The following is a 25,958-nucleotide window of genomic DNA, read 5'->3' on the forward strand; positions in this document are numbered from 1 at the left end:
AAACCATGACACGAGAAATACGTGACAAATGCACAAGCTTCAGTAACCGACTCGATCAACTGGAAGAAAGAATGTCAGCGATTGAGGATCAAATGAATGAAATGAAGCGAGAAGAGAAACCAAAAGAAAAAAGAAGAAAAAGAAATGAACAAAGCCTGCAAGAAGTATGGGATTATGTAAAAAGACCAAATCTACGTCTGATTGGGGTGCCTGAAAGTGAGGGGGAAAATGGAACTAAGTTGGAAAACACTCTTCAGGATATCATCCAGGAGAACTTCCCCAACCTAGTAGGGCAGGCCAACATTCAAATCCAGGAAATACAGAGAACGCCACAAAGATACTCCTCGAGAAGAGCAACTCCAAGACACATAATTGCCAGATTCACCAAAGTTGAAATGAAGGAAAAAATCTTAAGGGCAGCCAGAGAGAAAGGTCGGGTTACCCACAAAGGGAAGCCCATCAGACTAACAGCAGATCTCTCGGCAGAAACTCTTCAAGCCAGAAGAGAGTGGGGGCCAATATTCAACATTCTTAAAGAAAAGAATTTTAAACCCAGAATTTTATATCCAGCCAAACTAAGTTTCATAAGTGAAGGAGAAATAAAATCCTTTACAGATAAGCAAATGCTTAGAGATTTTGTCACCACTAGGCCTGCCTTACAAGAGAACCTGAAGGAAGCACTAAACATGGAAAGGAACAACCGGTACCAGCCATTGCAAAAACATGCCAAAATGTAAAGACTATCAAGGCTAGGAAGAAACTGCATCAACTAACGAGCAAAATAACCAGTTAATATCATAATGGCAGGATCAAGTTCACACATAACAATCTTAACCTTAAATGTAAATGGACTAAATGCTCCAATTAAAAGACACAGACTGGCAAGCTGGATAAAGAGTCAAGACCCATCAGTCTGCTGTATTCAGGAGACCCATCTCACACGTAGAGACATACATAGGCTCAAAATAAAGGGATGGAGGAAGATTTACCAAGCAAATGAAGAACAAAAAAAAGCGGGGGTTGCAATACTAGTCTCTGATAAAACAGACTTTGAACCATCAAAGATCAAAACAGACAAAGAAGGCCATTACATAATGGTAAAGGGATCAATTCAACAGGAAGAGCTAACTATCCTAAATATATATGCACCCAATACAGGCGCACCCAGATTCATAAAGCAAGTCCTTAGAGACTTACAAAGAGACTTAGACTCCCATACAATAATAATGGGAGACTTCAACACTCCACTGTCAACATTAGACAGATCAACGAGACAGAAAGTTAATAAGGATATCCAGGAATTGAACTCATCTCTGAAGCAAGCAGACCTAATAGACATCTATAGAACTCTCCACCCCAAATCAACAGAATATACATTCTTCTCAGCACCACATCGTACTTACTCCAAAATTGACCACGTAATTGGAAGTAAAGCACTCCTCAGCAAATGTACAAGAACAGAAATTATAACAAACTGTCTCTCAGACCACAGTGCAATCAAATTAGAACTCAGGACTAAGAAACTCAATCAAAACCGCTCAACTACATGGAAACTGAACAACCTGCTCCTGAATGACTACTGGGTACATAACGAAATGAAGGCAGAAATAAAGATGTTCTTTGAAACCAATGAGAACAAAGATACAACATACCAGAATCTCTGGGACACATTTAAAGCAGTGTGTAGAGGGAAATTTATAGCACTAAATGCCCACAAGAGAAAGCAGGAAAGATCTAAAATTGACACTCTAACATTGCAATTAAAAGAACTAGAGAAGCAAGAGCAAACACATTCGAAAGCTAGCAGAAGGCAAGAAATAACTAAGATCAGAGCAGAACTGAAGGAGATAGAGACACAAAAAACCCTCCAAAAAAATCAATGAATCCAGGAGTTGGTTTTTTGAAAAGATCAACAAAATTGACAGACCACTAGCAAGACTAATAAAGAAGAAAAGAGAGAAGAATCAAATCGATGCAATTAAAAATAATAAAGGGGATATCACCACCGACCCCACAGAAATACAAACTACCATCAGAGAATACTATAAACACCTCTACGCAAATAAACTGGAAAATCTAGAAGAAATGGATAATTTCCTGGACACTTACACTCTTCCAAGACTAAACCAGGAAGAAGTTGAATCCCTGAATAGACCAATAGCAGGCTCTGAAATTGAGGCAATAATTAATAGCCTACCAACCAAAAAAAGTCCAGGACCAGATGGATTCACAGCTGAATTCTACCAGAGGTACAAGGAGGAGTTGGTACCATTCCTTCTGAAACTATTCCTATCAATAGAAAAAGAGGGAATCCTCCCTAACTCATTTTATGAGGCCAACATCATCCTGATACCAAAGCCTGGCAGAGACACAACAAAAAAAGAGAATTTTAGACCAATATCCCTGATGAACATCGATGCAAAAATCCTCAATAAAATACTGGCAAACCGGATTCAGCAACACATCAAAAAGCTTATCCACCATGATCAAGTGGGCTTCATCCCTGGGATGCAAGGCTGGTTCAACATTCGCAAATCAATAAACATAATCCAGCATATAAACAGAACCAAAGACAAGAACCACATCATTATCTCAATAGATGCAGAAAAGGCTTTTCACAAAATTCAATTCAACAGCCCTTCATGCTAAAAACGCTCAATAAATTCGGTATTGATGGAACGTACCTCAAAATCATAAGAGCTATTTATGACAAACCCACAGCCAATATCATACTGAATGGGCAAAAACTGGAAAAATTCCCTTTGAAAACTGGCACAAGACAGGGATGCCCTCTCTCACCACTTCTATTCAACACAGTGTTGGAAGTTCTGGCTAGGGCAATCAGGCAAGAGAAAGAAATCAAGGGGATTCAGTTAGGAAAAGAGGAAGTCAAATTGTCACTGTTTGCAGATGACATGATTGTTTATTTAGAAAACCCCATTGTCTCAGCCCAAAATCTCCTTAAGCTGATAAGCAACTTCAGCAAAGTCTCAGGATACAAAATTAATGTGCAAAAATCACAAGCATTCTTATACACCAGTAACAGACAAACAGAGAGCCAAATCAGGAATGAACTTCCATTCACAATTGCTTCAAAGAGAATAAAATACCTAGGAATCCAACTTACAAGGGATGTAAAGGACCTCTTCAAGGAGAACTACAAACCACTGCTCAATGAAATAAAAGAGGACACAAACAAATGGAAGAACATACCATGCTCATGGATAGGAAGAATTAATATCGTGAAAATGGCCATACTGCCCAAGGTTATTTATAGATTCAATGCCATTCCCATCAAGCTACCAATGAGCTTCTTCACAGAATTGGAAAAAACTGCTTTAAAGTTCATATGGAACCAAAAAAGAGCCCGCATCTCCAAGACAATCCTAAGTCAAAAGAACAAAGCTGGAGGCATCACGCTACCTGACTTCAAACTATACTACAAGGCTACAGTAACCAAAACAGCATGGTACTGGTACCAAAACAGAGATATAGACCAATGGAACAGAACAGAGTCCTCAGAAATAATACCACACATCTACAGCCATCTGATCTTTGACAAACCTGAGAGAAACAAGAAATGGGGAAAGGATTCCCTATTTAATAAATGGTGCTGGGATAATTGGCTAGCCATAAGTAGAAAGCTGAAACTGGATCCTTTCCTTACTCCTTATACGAAAATTAATTCAAGATGGATTAGAGACTTAAATGTTAGACCTAATACCATAAAAATCCTAGAGGAAAACCTAGGTAGTACCATTCAGGACACAGGCATGGGCAAAGACTTCATGTCTAAAACAAACAAAAGCAACAGCAGCAAAAGCAAAAATTGACAAATGGGATCTCATTAAACTAAAGAGCTTCTGCACAGCAAAAGAAACTACCATCAGAGTGAACAGGCAACCTACAGAATGGGAGAAAATTTTTGCAATCTACTCATCTGACAAAGGGCTAATATCCAGAACCTACAAAGAACTCAAACAAATTTACAAGAAAAAAACAAACAACCCCATCAAAAAGTGTGCAAAGGATATAAACAGACATTTCTCAAAAGAAGACATTCATACAGCCAACAGACACATGAAAAAATGCTCATCATCACTGGCCATCAGAGAAATGCAAATCAAAACCACAATGAGATACCATCTCACACCAGTTAGAATGGCGATCATTAGAAAGTCAGGAAACAACAGGTGCTGGAGAGGATGTGGAGAAATAGGAACACTTTTACACTGTTGGTGGGACTGTAAACTAGTTCAACCATTATGGAAAACAGTATGGCGATTCCTCAAGGACCTAGAACTAGATGTACCATATGACCCAGCCATCCCATTACTGGGTATATACCCAAAGGATTATAAATTATGCTGCTATAAAGACACATGCACACGTATGTTTATTGCAGCACTATTCACAATAGCAAAGACTTGGAATCAACCCAAATGTCCATCAGTGACAGACTGGATTAAGAAAATGTGGCACATATACACCATGGAATACTATGCAGCCATAAAAAAGGATGAGTTTGTGTCCTTTGTAGGGACATGGATGCAGCTGGAAACCATCATTCTTAGCAAACTATCACAAGAACAGAAAACCAAACACCGCATGTTCTCACTCATAGGTGGGAACTAAACAATGAGATCACTTGGACTCGGGAAGGGGAACATCACACACCGGGGCCTATCATGGGGAGGGGGGAGGGGGGAGGGATTGCATTGGGAGTTATACCTGATGTAAATGACGAGTTGATGGGTGCAGCACACCAACATGGCACAAGTATACATATGTAACAAACCTGTACGTTATGCACATGTACCCTACAACTTAAAGTATAATAATAATAAATAAATTAAAAAAAAAAAAAGAGAGAAGGTCACAGTGTTTGATAACAGAAGAAAAAGAGAAAGAAAACTAACATTTGTTGTTGTATTCCTCCTATGCTTTACATAAGCAATCCAATGGCAAAAGTATTATTACTGCCTACTTTAAACAAGAGATAGTTGAAGCTGAGAGATCAATAAACTGGTCCAGTGTGATGTAAATAGTAATTGGTAAAGATTACAATAAATAGATGGAACTGTCTCTAGAATTTCTGCCAGAGAATAGCAGAAGAAAATGGAAGAAACAGGTAGGGGCTAGCCTGTGTAGTGCTTTACTCTATAGGCCTGTAATCTCAGCACTTTGAAAGGCCAAGGTGGTCCGATCACCTGAAGTCAGGATTTTGAGACCAGACTAGCCAACATGCGAAATCCCGTTTTGACTAAAAATACAAAAATTAGCTGGGAGTGGTGGCCAGTTCCTGTGGTCCCAGCTACTCAGGAGGCAGAGACAGGAGAACTGCTTGAACCCAGGATCGGGAGGTTGCAGTGAGCTGAGATCACGCCACTACACTCCAGCCTGGGCGACAGAGTAACACTACATAAACAAAACAAAACAAAACAAAACTAAACTAAACTAAACTAAACTAAACTTCACTTCTGCTCTGTGAAAGACACTGTTAAGAGAATGAAAAGACAAGCCACAGACGGGAAGAAAATATTAAAACATATATATATATATATATTTTTGAGATAGAGTTTCGCTCTTGTCATCCAGGCTGGAGTGCAATGGCGTAATCTCAGCTCACTGCAGCCTCTGCCTCCCAGGTTCAAGCAATTCTCCTGCCTCAGGCTCCTGAGTAACTGGGATTAGAGGCGCCTGCCACCACACCTGGTTAATTTTTGTATTTTTGGTAGAGAGGGGGTTTTACCATGTTGGCCAGGCTGGTCTCAAACTCCTGACCTCGGATGATCTGGCCGCGTTGGCCTCCCAAAGTGCTGGGATTACAGGTGTGAGCCACCGTGCCCAGCCTAAAACATATCTAATAAAGACTTATACTTAAAATATACAAAGAACTCTTAAAACTCAACAACAAAAAAAGAAACAATACAATTTAAACATGGGTAAAAGATCTGAAGAGATGTCACCTAAGAAGATATGCAGATGGCAGATAAGCACATGAAAAGATCCTCAACAACATAGGTGAATAGAGAATTACAAATGAAAATGAGATACTACTACACATACTTTAGAATAGCTAAAAGAAAAATGATAATACCAACTGCTAGTGAGGGTGCAGAGCAAGCGGAACTGTCATTCACTGCTAATGGAAACGGAAAATGGTACAGCCAATACAAAAGACAGTTGGACAATTTCTGTTAAAAAATATAGTCTTGCCGTATGTTATGGGTTGAATTGGGTAATTCCCTCCCAAAAGATATATTGAAGTTCTAACCTCTAGTATTTCAGAATATGACCTTATTTATTTAAAAATAGGTTTGCTGCAGACATAATTAGCTAAAATGAGGTCATAGTAGAGTAACCTTAATTCAATCTGACTAGTGTCCTTATAAGGGAAGAGGCATAGACACTCTGGGAGAACGGCATGTGAAGACAGAGGCAGACAATGAAGTGATGCATCTGCAAACCAAGGAATGTCGAGGATTGCTGGCCTTCACTGGAAAGTAGGAGAAAGGCATGGAACAGATTATTCCTCAAAAACATCGGAAGAAATCTACCCTGCTGACACCTATTTCAGACTTCTAGTCTCCAGCTATGAGAGTAAAAATTTCAGTTATTTTAAGCCACCCAGTTTGTGGTACTATCTTATGGCACACTCTATGATCTAGCAGTTTCACACTCCTAGATTTGAAAACCTATGATGACACAAAAACCTACATGTGAGTATGTACAGCAGCTTTATTGTCAAAAATTGGAAGCAATGAAGATGTCCTTTGAACTTTGTGAATGAAAAAACAAACTGTGGTACACCCATACAATGGAATAAAAATCAGTGATGAAAAGAAACGGCCATCAAGCTACGAAAAGACACGGATGAATTTTAATGCATATTGCTAAGTTAATAAAGCTAGTCTGTAAATATTAAACAATATAGGATTCTAATTATATGACATTCTGGAAAAGGCAAAACTATAAAGTTGTTAAACATATCAGTGGTTACCAGGGGTTCAGCCCTAGGGGAAATTGAATAAATGAGGCACAAGGGATTGTGTAGGTTAGTGAAACTGTTCAGTATGATACTATAATGATGAATACAAGACATTACGCATTTGTGAAAATCCATAGAACTTTATCACATAAAGAGTAAACCTGAATGTACGCAAATATTTTAAAAATAACTGAGGAGGTCAAGGATACCAGGATGGAAAACAAAATGTGATAAAAGAATGTATATGTATTACAAATGTCTGAAATACCCTCACTGGAGGGTGTGGGGGAATAAGGTGCTGACCTGAGTAACACTGGAAATGAATGGAGTCCGTAATAATAAAGTCAAAAGGAACTGTACATTATATCATGCTCTAGCTAATAAAGTTTTTTCCCATAGAGGTACACGTTAACAACTGTGAAATCACTATTCATGTATAGTGGAAATTAGCAATTAAGTAAATAGATGGCAGACGGTGGGGTTAAAGATTAGAGATACACAATGTGTGTGCATAACAATGTGTGTGCATAGCAATGTGTGTGCATAGCAATACATGTGCACAGCATCTGCAAACCAAGGAACATCAAGGATTGCTGGCCTTCACACCCTGCTATACATGTACATATATATATACACACACACACATATATACACACATATATAAATATATATGTGTATATCTATGTATAAATACACACACAAGTTAGTATACATAATCTCCTTGCTCTACAAGCTCATAGAACCTAGAAGGAAGGACACTCCCAGAGAAATGGAACGCCCAGGTCCTCATTCTAGTATTAATCTTCAGTAAAATGAAATTAGGTTTTTTTTTTGGAGAAATGACTGATTCTAGACTGGGACAAGAAACGCACAAGATGAGCCTGAAGCATCCTGTAGTACCAGAAAGTAAGAAAATGCTAAAAAAACAAAACCAAAACAAAAAACTTCCAAAATGAAGGGGTTATGTCAAAGAGACACAGGAGTGGGTTCCCAATGGCCAAAGCTGAAACAATTTGAGCAACAAGAAAGTAGTAATGAATTATAACTCAAAGTATACAATTAATATCCCTGAGTCCACAATGATATAAATACATGATTAAGTAAATAAATGAATGAATGAATTCCAAATAATTTATGTATTTACTTCAGCTTTGTGATGGTTAATACTGAGTGTCAACTTGATTGGACTGAAGGATACAAAGTATTGACCCTGGGTGTGTATGTGAGGGTATTGCCAAAGAATATTAACATTTGAGTCAGCAGGCTGACAAAGGCAGACCTACCCTTAATCTGGGTGGGCACAATATAATCAGCTGCCATCGTGGCTAGAATATAAGCAGGCAGAAAAATGTGAGAAGAGAGACTGGCCTAGCCTTCCAGCCTACATCTTTCTGCTGTGCTAGATAGATGCTTCCTACCCTTGAACACTGGACTCCAAGTTCTTCAGTTTTGGAACTAGAACTGGCTTCCTCGTTCCTCAGAATGCTGACGGCCTCTGGTGGGACCCTGCGATTGTGTGAGTTAATACTTAATAAAACTCCCCTTTATATATGTATCTATTCTATTAGTTCTGTCCCTCTAAAGAACTCTGACTACTACAAGCTTAAGAAACTAAAACACAGCCAGGCACGGTGGCTCACACCTGTAAACCCAGCACTTTGGGAGGCTGAGGTGGGCGGATCACTTGAGGTCAGGAGTTTGAGACCAGCCTGACCAACATGGCGAAAGCCCGTCTCTACTAAAAATACAAAAATTAGCCAGGCGTAGTGGTGGGTGCCTGTAATCCCAACTACTCCGGAGGCTGAGGCAGGAGAATCACTTGAACCCGGGAGGTGGAGGTTGCAGTGAGCCGAGATTGTGCCACTGCACTCCATCCTGGGTGACAGAGTGAGACTCCATCTCAAAAAAAAAAAACAACAAAAAAAGTAAAACACAACTCTCCATTCCTTAAGTACAGGCTGTGCATGCTTACTTTCCTCCCAAAAATTCAGTATAAAAAAGGGGGAAAAAATGAGTAACTTTTCAGTAAGAAAACCTGGCAAACACTACCTTAAGCCAGGTGATCAGGATTAACATTAACAGTGATAAATCATATTGACAGTATGCATACTTTGTATGATGTGATGACAACAGTACTTCATCTCTATGGTCTTCCCCACCAAAAACATATTACCCAAGTATAACCATGAGGAAAACACCAGTTGAATCCCAAATAAGGGACATTCTACAAAGTACTTAACCATTAATTTTCAGGACTGTAAAGGTCTTCAAAAACAAAGAGAGTGTGAGAAATTGTTACAACCCAGAGAAGCCTAAAGAGACATTACTAATATATGTAGTAATGAGCTCCTGGATGAAATCGTAGTTGTTTTTTTCTTTTCTTTTTTTTTTTTTAAAAAAAAGGACATGAGAGAAAAACTGAGAAAACCTGCATAAAGTATGGTCTGCAGTTAACAATAATATATTAATATTGTGTCATTAATTGAGACAAATGTACCATACTAATCTAAGATATCAATAATAGGGGAAACTGGGTGTGGGTATACAGGAACTCTGTAATATCTTTCCAAAAATTATGTAAATCTAAAATTGTTTTAAATTAATTTTTTTTTTTTAAAAAAAGCACATTCAAAAATAATAAAGTTGGACTAAGCAGCAAGGAAGTAAGCACACAGGTGACACTGACTTAAAGGACTACCGTGTAGTCTCACCAACACAAAATCTTAACTCGATCACCTCATTCTAACATTACCGTCTTATTCCTTTGAGTCCTGTGTCTTCCAAATTCTGTCCTCAAGAATCCTATTTCAAAAATAGAAAGTTTGGTACCTGGGGACTGTAAAAGAAATTGATAGTGAGAGGTGGAGCTGAATCACTCCAATTATCTGACTTCAGGTCAAATATCAGGTCCTGGCATCTTCTAGTTATATGTCCTTGGGCAATTTACTTAACCCAGAATTTCATATCCAGTCAAACTAAGCTTCATAAGTGAAGGAGAAACAAAATTCTTCACAGACAAGAAAATGCTGAGAGATTCTGTCACCACCAGGCCTGCCTTACAAGAGAATGCTGAGAGATTCTGTCACCACCAGGCCTGCCTTACAAGAGCTCCTGAAGGAAGCACTAAACATGAAAAGAATCAACCGGTACCAGTCACTGCAAAAACACGCCAAATTGTAAAGACCATCGATGCTATGAAGAAACTGCATCAATTAACAGGCAAAATAACCAGCTAACATCATAATGACAGGATCAAATTCACATATAACAATATTAATTTTAAATGTAAATGGGCAAAATGTCCCAATTAAAAGACACAGACTGGCAAATTGGATAAAAAGTCAAGATACATCAGTGTGCTGTATTCAAGAGATCCATCTCACCTGCAAAGACATACATAGGCTCAAAATAAAGGGATGGAGGAAGATCTGCCAAGTGAATGGAAAGCAAAAAAAAAAAAAAAAAAAAAAAAAAAAAAGGCAGGGGTTGCAATCCCAGTCTCTGATAAAAAACACTTTAAACCAACAAAGATCAAAAGAGACAAAGAAGGCCATTACATAATGGTAAAGGAATCCATTCAACAAGAAGAGCTAACTATCTTAAATATACTGCACCCAATACAGGAGAACCCAGATTCATAAAGCAAGTCCTTAGAGACCTACAAAGAGACCTAGACTCCCACACAATAATAACGGGAGACTTCAACACCCCACTGTCAATATTAGAGAGATCAACAGGACAGAAGGTTAACAGGGATATCCAGACTTGAACTCATCTCTGCGCCAAGCAGACCTAACAGACATCTACAGAACTCTCCACCCCAAATCAACAGAATATATATTCTTCTCAGCACATCACACTTATTCTAAAATTGACCACATAATTGGAAGTAAAGCACTCCTCAGCAAATGTAAAAGAACAGAAATCACAACAAACTGTCTCTCAGACCTCAGTGCAAACAAATTAGAACTCAGGATTAAGACACTCACTCAAAACCGCACAACTACATGGAAACTGAACAATCTGCTCCTGAATGACTACTGGGTAAATAACGAAATGAAGGCAGAAATAAAGATGTTCTTTGAAACCAATGAGAACAAAGACACAACATACCAGAATCTCTGGGACACCTTTAAAGGAGTGTGTAGAGGGAAATTTTAAACACTAAATGCCCATAAAAGAAAGCAGGAAACTTCCGTCCAGACCGGAACCCAAGATGGCTGCGCTCTTGCTGAGACATGTTGGTCGTCATTGCCTCCGAGCCCACTTTAGCCCTCAGCTCTGTATCAGAAATGCTGTTCCTTTGGGAACCACAGCCAAAGAAGAGATGGAGTGGTTCTGGAATAAGAATATAAGTTCAAACCGTCCTTTATCTCCCCACATCACTATCTACAGTTGGTCTCTTCCCATGGTGATGTCCATCTGCCACCGTGGCACTGGTATTGCTTTGAGTGCAGGGGTCTCTCTTTTTGGCATGTCGGCCCTGTTACTCCCTGGGAACTTTGAGTCTTATTTGGAACTCGTGAAGTCCCTGTATCTGGGGCCAGCACTGATCCACACAGCTAAGTTTGCACTCATCTTCCCTCTCATGTATCATACCTGGAATGGGATCCGACACTTGATGTGGGACCTAGGAAAAGGTCTGAAGATTCCCCAGCTATACCAGTCTGGAGTGGTTGTCCTGGTTCTTACTGTGTTGTCCTCTATGGGGCTGGCAGCGATGTGAAGAACGGAGGTTCCCAGCATCATCTTTCTACACCTTATTACATTCATCCATCTTTCTGTTTTTCATTCTTATCTCCAGCCTGGGAAAAGTTCTCCTTATTTGTTTAGGTCCTTTTGTACTTTCAGATCCCGTTGGAGCAGTAGAGTACCTTGTAGACCATAATAGTGGAAAAGGGTCTAGTTTTCCCCTTGTTTCTAAAGATGGGGTGGCTGCAAAAACTCCCCTTTTTTGCCCACAGCTTGCCAACTCTAGAAGCAGTTATTCTGTCTCCATATTGGGCTTTGATTTGTGCTGAGGGTCAGCTTTTGGCTCCTTCTTCCTGAGACAGTGGAAACAATGCCAGCTCTGTGGCTTCTGCCCTGGGGACTGGGGGTGAGGCTTTGGGTGCCACTGCCTGTGGGTTGCTGGCTTAAAGGACAATTCTGTTCATTGGTGAGAGCCCAGGCCATTAACACCTACGCAGTGTTACTGAAAGAAGAGAGGTGGCGGTGGAGGGGAATTAGTCTGTCCCAGTTAGAGGGAGATAAAGAGGGCTAGTTAGTTCTTGGAGCAGCTGCTTTTGAGGAGAAAATATATAGCTTTTGACACAAGAAGATCCAGAAAATTATTGAACATATTAATGGTTATTTCTTTTTCTTTTTCTCGGATTTCCAGAAAAGCCTCTTAATTTTATGCTTTCTCATCGAAGTCATGTACCCTTTTTTTCTGAAACTGAATTAAAATACTCATTAAAAAAAAAAAAAGAAAGCAGGAAAGATCTAAAATCGACACCCTAACATCACAAGTAAAAGAACTAGAAAAGCAACAGCACACAAATTCAAAAGCTAGCAGAAGGCAAGAAATAACTAAGATCAGAGCAGACCTGAAGGAGATAGAGACACAAAACACCCTTCAAAAAAAATCAATGAATCCAGGAGCTGGTTTTTTGAAAAGATCAACAAAATTGATAGACTGCTAGCAAGACGAATAAAGAAGAAAAGAAAGAAAAATGAAATAGACACAGTAAAAAATGATAAAAGGTATATCACCACCGATCCCACAGAAATGCAAACTACCATCAGAGAATACTAAAAACACCTCTATGCAAATAAACTAGAAAATCTAGAAGAAATGGATAAATTCCTGGACGCAAATACCCTCCCAAGACTAAACCAGGAAGAAGTTGAATCTCTGAATAGACCAATAACAGGCTCTGAAATTGAGGCAATAATAGCCTACCAACCCAAAAAAGTCCAGGACCAGACGGATTCACAGCTGAATTCTACCAGAGATACAAAGAGGAGCTGGCACCATTCCTTCTGAAACTATTCCAACCAATAGAAAAAGAAGAATCCTCCCTAACTCTTTTTATGAGACCAGCATCATCCTGATACCAAAGCCTGGTAGAGATACAACAAAAAAAGGGAATTTTAGACCAATATCCTTGATGAACATCGATGCAAAAATCCTCAATAAAATACTGGCAAACAGAAACCAGCAGCACATCAAAAAGCTTATCCACCATGATCAAATCGGCTTCATCCCTGGGATGCAAGGCTGGTTCAACATATGCAAATCAATAAACGCAATCCAGCATATAAACAGAACCAGTGACAAAAGTCACATGATTATCTCCACAGATGCAAAAAAAGGCCTTCAACAAAATTCAGCAGCCCTTCATGCTAAAAATTCTAAATAAACTAGGTATTGATGGAACGTATATCAAAATAATAAGAGCTATTTATGACAAACCCACGCCCAATATCATACTGAATGGGCAAAAATTGGAAGCATTCCCTTTGAAAACTGGCACAAGACAGGGATGCCCTCTCTCACCACTTCTATTCAACATAATGTTGGAAGTTCTGGCCAGGGCAATCAGGCAAGAGAAAGAAATAAAGGGTATTCAATTAGGAAAAGAGGAAGTCAAATTGTCACTGTTTGCAGATGACATGATTGTATATTTAGAAAACCCCATCGTCTCAGCCCAAATCTCCTTCAGTTGATAAGCAACTTTAGCAAAGTCTCAGGATACAAAATCAATGTGCAAAAATCACAAGCATTCTTATACACCAATAACAGACAAAGAGAGAGCCAAATCATGAGTGAACTACCATTCACAATTGCTTCAAAGAGAATAAAATACCTAGGAATCCAACTTACAAGGGATATGAAGGACCTCTTCAAGGAGAACTACAAACCACTGCTCAATGAAATAAAAGAGGACACAAACAAATGGAAGAACATTCCATGCTCATGGATAGGAAGAATCAATATTGTGAAAATGGCCATACTGCCCAAGGTAATTTATAGATTCAATGTCATCCCCATCAAGCTACCAATGACTTCCTTCACAGAATTGGAAAAAACTACCTTAAAGTTCATATGGAACCAAAAAAGAGCCCGCATTGCCAAGTCAATCTTAAGCCAAAAGAACAAAGCTGGAGGCATCACGCTACCTGACTTCAAACTATACTACAAGGCTACAGTAACCAAAACAGCATGGTACTGGTACCAAAACAGATATAGACTAATGGAACAGAACAGAGCCCTCAGAAATAATACCACACATCTACAACCATCTGATCTTTGACAAACCTGAGAAAAACAAGAAATGGGGAAAGAATTCCCTATTTAATAAATGGTGCTGGGAAAATTGGCTAGCCATATTTTGAAAGCTGAAACTGGATCCCTTCCTTACACCTTACACAAAAGTTAATACAAGATGGATTGAGGACTTAAATGTTAGACCTAACACCATAAAAACCCTAGAAGAAAACCTAGGTAATACCATTCAGGACATAGGCATGGGCAAGGACTTCATGTCTAAAACACCAAAAGCAATGGCAACAAAAGTCAAAATTGACAAATGGGATCTAATTAAACTAAATAGCTTCTGCATAGCAAAAGAAACTACCATCAGAGTGAACAGGCAACCTACAGAATGGGAGAAAATGTTGGCAATCTACTCATCTGACTAAGGGCTAATATCCAGAATCTACAAAGAACTCAAACAAATTTACAAGAAAAAAAAAACAACCCCATCAACAAGTGGGCAAAGGATATAAACAGACACTTCTCAAAAGAAGACATTTATGCAGCCAACAGAAAATGAAAAAAATGCTCATCATCACTGGCCATCAGAGAAATGCAAATCAAAACCACAATGAGATACCATCTCACACCAGTTAGAACAGCGATCATTAAAAAGTCAGGAAACAACAGGTGCTGGAGAGGATGTGGAGAAGAAATAGGAACACTTTTACCTATCGGTGGGACTGTAAACTAGTTCAACCATTGTGGAAGACAGTGTGGTGATTCCTCAAGGATCTAGAACTAGAAATACCATCTGACCCAGCCATTCCATTACTGGGTATATACCCAAAGGACTATAAATCATGCTGCTATAAAGACACATGCACACGTATGTTTACTGCGACATTATTCACAATAGCAAAGACTTGGAACCAACCCAAATGTCCATCAATGATAGACTGGATTAAGAAAATGTGGCACATATATACCATGGAATACTATGCAGCCATAAAAAAAGGATAAGTTCATGTCCTTTGTAGGGACATGGATAAAGCTGGAAACCATCATTCTCAGCAAGCTATTGCAAGGACCAAAAACCAAACACCGCAAGTTCTCACTCAGGTGGGAAATGAACAATGAGAACACTTGGACACAGGAAGGGGAATACCACACACTGGGGCCTGTCGTGTGGTGTGGGGGGGGAGGGATAGCATTAGGAGATATACCTAATGTAAATAACGAGTTAATGGGTGCAGTACACCAACATGGCACAGGTATACATATGTAACAAACCTGCACATTGTGCACATGCACCCTAGAACATAATAATAATAAAAAAAGAACGGCCGGGCGCGGTGGCTCAAGCCTGTAATCCCAGCACTTTGGGAGGACGAGATGGGCGGATCACGAGGTCAGAAGATCAAAACCATCCTGGCTAACACGGTGAAACCCCGTCTCTACTAAAAAATACAAAAAAATAGCTGGGCGCCTGTAGTCCCAGCTACTCGGGAGGCTGAGGCAGGAGAATGGTGTAAACCTGGAAGGTGGAGCTTGCAGTAAGCTGAGATCCGGCCACTGCACTCCAGCCTGGGCGATAGAGTGAGACTGTCTCAAAAAATAAAAATAAAAATAAAAAAATAATAATAATAAAAAAAGAAAATAACTGCATTGAATTTATAAGATCAATTTGAGGAGAATGGTCTTATTTATAATACCAAGGCTTTGTATTTATGAACATGGTATATCTGTCTGTTTATATCTTTTATGCCCTTCAATAAAGTTTTATAATTTTCAACATTAAAAAAAAAAAAAACCCTAGAAGAAAACCTAGGCAATACCATTCAGGACATAGGCATGGGCAAGGACTTCATGACTAACACACCAAAAGCAATGGCAACAAAAGTCAAAATTGACAAATGGGATCTAATTAAACTAAAGAGCTTCTGTATGGCAAAAGAAACTATCATCTGAGTGAACAGGGAACCTACAGAATGGGAGAAAATTCTTGCAATCTACCCATGTGACAAAGGGCTGATATCCAGAATCTACAAAGAACTCAAACTAATTTACAAGAAAAAAATCAAACAACCCCATTAAAAAGTGGGCAAAGGATATGAACGGATACTTCTCAAAAGAAGACATTTATGCAGCCAACAGACACATGAAAAAATGCTCATCATCACTGCTCATCAGAGAAATACAAATCAAAACCACTGTGAGATACTATCTCACGCCAGTTAGAATGGCAGTCATTAAAAAGTCAGGAAACAACACATGCTGGAGAGGATGTAGAGAAATAGGAACACTTTTACACTGTTGGTGGGACTGTAAACTAGTTCAACCATTGTGGAAGACAGTGTGGCTATTCCTGAAGGATCTAGAACTAGAAATACCATTTGACCCAGTGATCCCATTAGTGGGTATATATCCAAAGGATTATAAATCATGCTACTATAAAGACACATGCACATATATGTTTATTGGGGCACTATTCACAATAACCAACCCAAATGTCCATCAATGATAGGCTGGATTAAGAAAATGTGACACATATACACCATGGAATGCTATGAAGCCATAAAAAAGGATGAATTCATGTCCTTTGCACAGACATAGATAAAGCTGGAAACCATCATTCTCAGCAAACTATCTCAAAGACAGAAAATCAAACACCACATGTTCTCACTCTTAGGTGGGAACTGAACAATGAGAACACTTGGACACAGGGCAGGGAACATCACACACTGGGGCCTGTCGGGGGTGCGGGGCTGGGGGAGGGATAGCATTAGGATAAATACCTAACGTAAATGACGAGTTGATGGATGCAGCAAACCAACATGGTACATGTATATCTATGTAACAAACCTGCATGTTGTGCACATGTACCCTAGGTCTTATTAAAAAAGAAAAGAAAAGAAAAGAAAAAGGTAACAGTGAAAAGATACTGAGAGAAGGTGGAATAATACCAGTGAAGGACGTCATTTGTTTCTAAAGCTAGGGAGAAAAGATCACAGCAGACAGCTACATTACACAATACTTCAAGTGGGTATTCAAGTGTTTACAAAAAAGTAGGTTCAATAACACAGATGTAAAATTGCTCTCCCAAGGCTTTTCACTGTTTGATGAGTCAAACAGTCATCACATGAAAATCTATTTTTAATTTACAAATCAAAAAGTGGTTGACCTTCAAATTATAAATTGTACTTCCTTTTCTGGCTTTACCACTGCTTTATGATAAGAGCAAGAGAAGAAAAGCAATATTAGAAAATAGAATGAAGGTTAAACCAGAGTTCATATAATTTACATATATACAAGTTCTTTTTACTTTAGCACATTTAATTTATGAACTTTCATCAACACTGACACGGTAAGATTCCATAAAAATGGCACTCCAACCCTACCACTAAATAGATTATTAGTGGTTATGAGCTGTGATCTTAAGTCTTGTATGCCATTCTGTTCATTTCTATGGCCTGATTCTTATATTCATGTATAAAGTTCAGAATTTTTTCTTAATCAACATCATTAATAAAATATAACATCATAAACCCTGTCAAGTCAAATAGGTGTAAAATAACGGGTCTTCAAAAATGTTGGTGAAAAGAGAGAAGTAATTAAGTAATTATGATGGACAGAAAAGTGGAAGTTTTTTTAAGTACTGAGGAAATATTAAACAGATTTTGACATTTATTCAATTAAAAAGTATGAAGGTTTTGAAAGAAGATGACAACATGTGAATCAGTCAAATGTGAAAAGTGCTATGTAATTGTAAATAATAAGAAATGGAAAAGAGATTTGTGCAATGGGAAGACTCCTGCTGGCTAAGGGTTCATGAACTCTGCATACTCGTTAACTGATGTTAACTGAGGATAATGGTTTGTTAGAGAATGTAAGAGTTAAGAAGGTGTATTAGTCTGTTCTCACACTGCCAATAAAGACACACCCGAGTCTGGGTAATTTATCAAGGAAAGGGGTTTAATTCATGGTTCCACCACATGGCTAGGGAGGCTCCACAATCATGGTGGAAGGCAAAAGAGGAGCAAAGTCACATCTTTGATACTGCAGCATGCAAGACAGCGTGTGCAGGGGAACTCCCATTTATAAAACCATTAGATCTCATGAGACTTACTACCACGAGAACAGCACGGGAGAGACCCACCCCCATGATTCAACTATCCTCCACTGGGTCACCCCTCCCATCACACGTGGGAATTATGGGAGCTACAATTCAAGATGAGATTTGTATGGGGACACAGCCAAACCGTATCAGAAGGGTTATGGTGCAGATCAAGTGTTTATCTCAATCCATGCTGAATTCCATAGATTTAAGGCCCATCTAAATTTCTACAACATCAAAGCGAGGACCAAAGTACCAATGGTGTACCATAACTGCTAAGATTTTTCACCATGACTTACTTGTGGGAATCATAAAGGATACTGTTTGTTACCTTTTATAATATATTTTCTGTGGACATAAAACTGGTCTGTTTGGAAAAAAATTTATACACATACATATACATATATGACATATATTTTCTATACCTGTATATTATGTAAGAGGAAATACTTATGGCTAGTCGTAAGGTTTTGGAGAATGAGTTCACATTTCTATTTGTTGAAAACATATTCAGGGACTAAAAACATTTAAGTCTCTTTCAGTCATTTGGACTTTCAAATTAATTAATTTATGAAGAGCCGTTTAGAGCTCATCCTGTTTCAGGCCAGGCACGGTGGCTCACGCCTATAATCCCAGCACTTTGGGAGACCGAGGCGGGCATATTACCTGAGGTCAGGAGATTGAGACCATCCTGGCTAACACAGTGAAACCTTGTCTCTATTAAAATTACAAAAAATTAGCTGGGCGTAGTGGCGGGCACCTGTAGTCCCAGCTACTCGGGAGGCTAAGGCAAGAGAATGGCATGAACCCGGGACGCAAAACTTGCAGTGAGCCTAGATTGCACCACTGCACTCTAGTCTGGGCGACAGAGTGAGACTCCGACTCAGAAAACAAAGAACAAAAGAATTCATCCTGTTTCAAAAGAAAAATGTATGTTTATTGTTTTCCAAATGTCTATGTCTTCTTTCTCCAATTATATTGCTAAGTTCTTCACTGGCAATGACTCTTTTTCTAACTATAACATCTAGTCTAAATAAATGCCTATTGAATGAATGAAGAGTTCAAACTAAAAAATTAGGTAATTATAAATCAGCATGAACTATGAACCCCTATATCCACATTTCTATATAGGACTCATGTTATTCCTTAAGGAAATCCTTGAATTCTCTATTCATGTTTTTCCTTAAAAAGAGACTACAGGCCGGGCATGGTGGCTCATGCCTGTAATCCCAACACTTTGGGAGGCAGAGGCGGGTGGATCATGAGGACAGGAGTTTGAGACCATCCTGGCTAACATGGTGAAACCCCATCTACACTAAAAATACAAAAAATTAGCAAGGTGTGGTGGCGGGCGCCGGTAGTCCCAGCTACTCGGGAGGCTGAGGCAGGAGAATGGTGTGAACCCAGAAGGCAGAGCTTGCAGTGAGCCGAGATCGCACTACTGCCTCCAGCTTGGGCACAGAGTGAGACTCCGTCTCAAAAAGAAGGAAAAAAAAACAATAACAGCAAAACATACACTTTTCAAAATACATTAGAAATGAAGGAAATGGAAACTGAATTGTTAAAAAATAGAAGTGGAATCATCAAAAAATTCTCCCAATTAATTGTGATTTAGTTGTGCTTACATATAGACTCCCACCAATGGCTTATCTCTGTAGTAGTCCCTTTTTTTTTTTTTTTTTTTTTTTAAAAGACAGAATCTGGCTCTGTAGCCCAGGTTGGAGTGCAATGGCATGATCTCGGCTCACTGCAACCTCCGCCTCCCGAGTTCAAGCAATTCTCTTGCCTCAGCCTCCCGAGTAGCTGAGACTACAGGCACCCACCAGCACGCCCAGCTAATTTTTGTATTTTTAGTAGAGAAAGGGTTTCACCATTTTGGTCAAGATGGTTTCCATCTCTTGACCTCGTGATCCACCCACCTCAGCCTCCCAAAGTGCTAGGATTATAGGCATGAGCCACCATTCCCGGCCTGTAGTCTCTTTTTAAGGAAAAACATGAATAGAGAATTCAAGGATTTCCTTAAGGAATAACATGAGTCCTATATAGAAATGTGGATATAGGGGTTCATAGTTCATGCTGATTTATAATTACCTAAGTTTTTAGTTTGAACTCTTCATTCATTCAATAGGCATTTATTTAGACTAGATGTTATAGTTAGAAAAAGAGTCATTGCCACCTAGCCCAGCCATTTTGCTTATTCTTAAAGATATAATGAGAAAAAGCAACATATTTCTCAAAGTGTTGTTAAAAATTAGAACTTTATTGATTTATATTACTCTGAGAATGTACACAAAGAATATCATGGTTCATGTAACAAAAGCCTCCATTTCAGAGAGAAAATACAAATAGAGATACATATAAGCACATGCCATTTAAATGTATCAAACTGTTGAGTGATAATAAAATACCATTTCAGCACTACGTTTCAAACTCATAGGAAACAAGTAACAATAACCTTTAGCTTTTAAGCAAGTACTATTATAACAGAAAAGCTTTTTGGGCAGGCTGCATTTCAAAGCTCATTCCTGCATCCTAGATAACAATTTGGGGTCACTAATGTTAATATTAATATATGTATCAGATGCATGTCTTGCAAACACACACACACACAAACACACACATTCATTCATTCTCATTCCCTCTCCCCTCCCTTCTCATCCTCCCATCTTTCTCTCTCCCCCCATTCCCATATATAGACATATAGTTGTATGGAGAAAGAGTACATGGAAAATAGACACCAAAAACTAGCTGTGTAATCTTATAAAAGACATAAAAACCATTGAAACACTTACTTCATCAGCAACCATACACCTGGAAAAAATAAAAAAAAAAATTAATTATCAAAGTGAACTTTTTTTTTTTTTTTTTTTTTTTTTTGAGACGGAGTCTCACTGTGTTACTAGGCTGGAGTGCAGTGGCGGGATCTCGGCTCACTGCAATTTCCATCTCTCAGGTTCAAGTGATTCTCCTGCCTCAGCCTCCTGAGTACCTGGGGCTACAGGTGCGTGCCACCACGCCCATCTAATTTTTGTATTTTTAGTAGAGATGGGGTTTCACCATGTTGCTCAGGATGGTATCGATCTCTTGACCTCGTGTTTTGCCCACCTCAGCCTCCCAAAGTGCTGGGATTACAGGCGTGAGCAACTGTGCCTGGCCAAAGTGAACCATTTTTAAAGTTCTGATTAAGTAGCTTGCCACAAAATAGTTCATAAATACTAAAGTAGTAAGCCAGAGAGAGGTGTTTGTAAGTATGAGAACATGGGTCAGGGTTGATTTTATATGACTCTCCAGCTGCCAAAGGCATATGGCTATGTGGGAGTGTTAGAGCTTCAGATGTGCTGTTCCCACAGCCTGCCCATGAAGATAGCTACAATGACCCTTCAAAAATGTGAGTAAAGTGGTAAGTGATTGTACCAATGACCACCCTCCTCATCCTTAAACCTTAAGATTGGTCTTCTCTATAAAGAGAAGAATGCTGCATTAAAATGTAAGAAAATAAGTGTGAAATTACATATTAGCATAAGTTAAACACATAACTATATATGCTGTAGTATATCTGCTAAGCCTACCTTTAAGCTGAGTTTTTATTTCTTTTTTTTTTGAGACAGAGTCTTGCTCTGTCACCCAGGCTGGAGTGCAGTGGCGTGATCTCCGCTCACTGCAAGCTCTGCCTCCTGGGTTCACACCATTCTCCTGCCTCAAACTCCCAAGTAGCTGGGACTACAAGCACCTGCCACCACGTCCGGCTAGTTTTTTGTAGTTTTAGTAGAGACGGGGTTTCACCGTGTTAGCCAGGATGGTCTTGATCTCCTGACCTCATGATCTGCCCGCCTCAGCCACCCAAAGTGCTGGGATTCCAGGCGTGAGCCACTGCACCCAGCCACTGAGTTTTTATTTCTATTACTTTGCTAAACTTTATTTTCTCAGTTCTTCCTTATTAACCTATAGAAACAAATTCTATGCAATGATAATTGAGGATGGGGCATAAACTCAAGTATAAAGTAGCAGAAAAACAAAGGGCAAAGGGAAAGAATAGCAGGCATGGTCAGGATTACCGGGTGTTTCTTTGAGACAGCAAACATATGATAAGGGGGAAAACCAATCCCTTAACTGAGGATATTTCCAGACAACCTAAAAAAAGTGCTGGAATATTTAAAAAATTGGCAAGAGGCCAGGTACAGTGGCTCATGCCTGTTATCCCAGTGGCTCAGGAGGGTGAGGTGGGAGGATAGATTGAGGCCAGGAATTGGAAGCTACACTGAGCTGTGATTGTCCCACTGTACTCCAGCCTGGACAACAGAGGGAGACCCTATCTCTGAAACAAAGCAAAAGAAAACTAAAAAAAAAAAAAAAAAAAGGCAGGAAAAAAACCTACTTTTTCTATTTTATTCTTCCTTTATTCCCAGTAGTCTTGACATTATATAATCTTATAAGATTGATTTCTCTATATAAAATACAAATTATGGCCGGGCACGGTGCCTAATGCCTGTAATCCCAGCACTTTGGGAAGGCGAGGAGAGTGGATCACCTGAGGTCAGGAGTACGAGACCAGCCTGGCCAACACAGTGAAACCCCATCTGTACTAAAAATAAAAAATTAGCCAGGTGTGATGGTGCACCCCTATAGTCCCAGCTACTTGAGAGGCTGAGGCAAGAGAAACGCTTGAACCCGGGAGGCAGAGGGTGCAGTAATAAGCCAAGATCATGGCACTGCACTCCAGCTTGGGCAACGGAGTGAGATTCCATCTCAAAAACAACAACAACAACAAAAAAATAAGCATTAGGAGTAAATATATAACCAAGGAATACATTACAGTTAAATGAAAATGAAATTTCATTATTCAAAAAATTTCATTATTCGGTCAGCTTACCGAACAAATATGTTTTTTGGTTTCTTTGTTTTGAGACAGTCTCCCTTTGTCACTCAGGCTAGAGGGCAGTGGCATGATCACAGCTCACTGCAGTCTTGACCTGTAATGATCCTTCCACCTCAGCCTCCAAAGTAGCTGGGACTACAGGTGTGTGCCACCACACCCAGCTAATTTTTTTATTTGTAGAGACAGGGTTTCACTATGTTGTTCAGGTTGGTCTAGAACTCCTGGACTCATGTGATCCACCCATCTAGGCCTCCCAAACTGCTGGGATTATAGGCATGAGCCACTGCACCGGGCCCCGGTAAATATCTTTATAAAAAATAAAATTCAAATACTTTAATGGAAATTTAAAACATATGTAAGAGTAAAAAATTTATTACATTCTTTGTAAACAAGTCGAGAGACTAGAAAACTAAAAAGCAATACTTGGAAAAACATGATTTTTTTTTTTTTCTGGGAAGATTCATGTATAGATTTCAAAGCAAAACGAGAACATGATTTTTTTTTTTTTAAGATGATCATTATTGACAGCTAAATAAAGAGACTGGAAGATGCAGTACATGGATTATCTCAAAGCACAGAACAGGAAGCTAAATAAATGGAAATGCTGAAGGAATAAAAAGACTTGAAGATAGTCCCAAAAGACCTATTTTACGAAATATAGGTGTTCAAAAAGAGAAAAAGCACCAGATGGAGGAGAGGTAACGATTAAGTAAATAATAAAGGGAAATTTCTCTGGGCTAGCTTTTGGTGGATAAGTGAAAAGGGAAACCAAGTTTCAGGATGGATTAAAGAGAAAAGACAAGTATCTATTTTACCCTTGTAAAATTCATTAATTTTACAAATAAAGAAAAAATCTTATAAGTGTCCAGAAAGAAAGAAAAATTATCCATAAAGGGAAAACTAGGACGGGTACTGGACTAATCGTCAACTCTAGAAGCTAGAATACAATGCAACAGGATCTAAACTAACTGAAACAAAAAGCAGCAGAAGTCATGAATCTTTTTTTTTTCAGATGGAGTCTCACTCTATTGTCCTGGCTGCAGTGCAATGGCATGATCTTGGCTCAATGAAACCTCTGCCTCCTGGGTTCAAGCGATTCTCCTGCCTCAGCCTCCCAAGTAGTTGGGATTATAGGTGCCCGCCACCATGCCCAGCTAATTTTTGTATATATATATATTTTTTAGTAGAGACAGGTTTCACTACAGTGGCCAGGCTGGTCTCAAACTCCTGATCTCATGATCTGCCCGCCTTGGCCTCCCAAAGTGCTGGGATTACAGGCATGAGCCACCGTGCCCAGCTTAGAAGTTATGAATCTTATACTCAGCCGAGATATCCCCGATTGGTTACGGGATGGCAAAAAGATGTTTGAGGCTATTCAAGATTACCAAAATTACACCACTAAAGCAAACTATCTCAGTAAAAATACTTGAGGAAATAACCAAACAATAAAAACATCTTAACATAGATTCAAGATAGGAGAAAATGAAAGGGAATCTGGTAAGCAATGAAGCTTGATATGTGATAATTTAGTGGACCACATATACTCTAAATAAAGACTCTAGAAACAGAAGGGACATAATCCAAAAATCTGAATATGCAAAACTGAAGGGAGGTAAGGAGATGGGAAGCTGAAATTACTCTAAAGCAAAATAGATGATATTTTAGTCGAGGGACTAGCTGTGATCACCTAGGAAGGAAGAGTATAGAGACAAGGGAAGAGGAAAAGGGGAGCTTATATAGAGGAAAAAACATAATAAGGTATAGTCAACACTACTATACTGTAAAATTAAAATGGTTAAGGTAGTAAATTTTACATTGTGTTTTTTTACCACAAGGCAAAAAAAGCCTTGGAGAACTACAACGAGAGGTCAAGAGAGGGGAAGAATCCAGCAAAAGAGAATGAGAAGGAATGTCCAGTTATGTAAAAGATCCTAAGCTGCGTGTAGTGGCTTATGTCCATAATCCCAGTGCTTTGGGAGGCTGAGGCAGGATTGCTTGAATGGAGGACTGAGATCAGCCTGGACAACACAGCATGACCCTGTCTCTACCAAAAAAAAAAAAAGTACACTCTTCACAGAAACAGAAAACACAACTCTAAAATTTATATGGAACCACAAAAGACCCAGAATAGCCAAAGCCATCCTGAGCAAAAAGAACAAAACTGGAGGAATCACATTACCTGACTTCAAATTGTACTACAGAGCTACTGTCACCAGCAAGGTACTAGCATAAATACAGACACACAGACCAAAGGAACAGAATAGAGAACCCAGAAACAAATCCATACATGTACAGTGAACTCATTTTGGACAAAGCTGTCAAAAACATATACTGGGAGAAAGTTCAGTCTCTTCAATAAATGGTGCTGGAAAACTGGATATTCACATGCAGAAGAATTAAATCAGACCCCTATCTCTCACCATAAACAAAAATCAAATCAAAATGGATTAAAGACTTAAATCTAAGACCTCAAATCAGGAAACACTGAAGTGATGCTCCAGGACACAAGAATGGGCAAAAGTTTCTTTTTTTTCTTCTTTCTTTTTTTTTTTTTTTTGAGACACAGTTTCACTCTGTCACCCAGGCTGGAGTGCAGGGGTGCAATCTTGGCTCACTACAACCCCTGCCTCCCATGTTCAAGTGATTCTCATGTCTCAGCCTCCCGAGTAGCTAGGACTACAGGTGCACACCACCACACCCGGATAATTTTTGTATTTTTAGTAGAGACACGGTT

General features: G+C 39.1%; 2 protein-coding genes across 12 annotated transcripts in view; one reads left to right on the plus strand and one right to left on the minus strand.

Moving 5' to 3' along the window:
• The window catches only part of ZRANB3 (zinc finger RANBP2-type containing 3), a 317,061-nt gene that overhangs the window by 165,439 nt on the left and 125,664 nt on the right, over positions 1-25,958 (minus strand). For 9 of the 10 annotated variants that reach the window (XM_007964848.3, XM_007964840.3, XM_007964841.3 and 6 more), the window contains one exon: positions 21,141-21,159. The exons of the other annotated variant lie outside the window; for it this stretch is intronic. In XM_007964848.3, the coding sequence (XP_007963039.3) occupies positions 21,141-21,159 (19 nt within the window). The remainder of the gene's footprint in view (positions 1-21,140; positions 21,160-25,958) is intronic. 10 annotated transcript variants of the gene reach the window in all.
• On the plus strand, positions 11,161-12,464 carry LOC103216985 (succinate dehydrogenase cytochrome b560 subunit, mitochondrial-like). Of its 2 annotated transcripts, XM_007964838.3 has the most exons (2): positions 11,161-11,446; positions 11,611-12,464. In XM_007964838.3, the coding sequence occupies exons 1-2, from the start codon at positions 11,208-11,210 to the stop codon at positions 11,822-11,824; spliced, it is 453 nt and encodes a 150-aa protein (XP_007963029.2). In that variant the 5' UTR covers positions 11,161-11,207; the 3' UTR covers positions 11,825-12,464. The 2 variants fall into 2 exon arrangements, with proteins under 2 accessions (XP_007963029.2, XP_037843997.2); XM_037988069.2 differs by having other exon boundaries at positions 11,164-12,464.

The sequence above is a fragment of the Chlorocebus sabaeus genome, chromosome 10 (genome assembly GCF_047675955.1).
Source record: "Chlorocebus sabaeus isolate Y175 chromosome 10, mChlSab1.0.hap1, whole genome shotgun sequence".
Classification (NCBI taxonomy): Eukaryota; Metazoa; Chordata; class Mammalia; order Primates; family Cercopithecidae; genus Chlorocebus; species Chlorocebus sabaeus.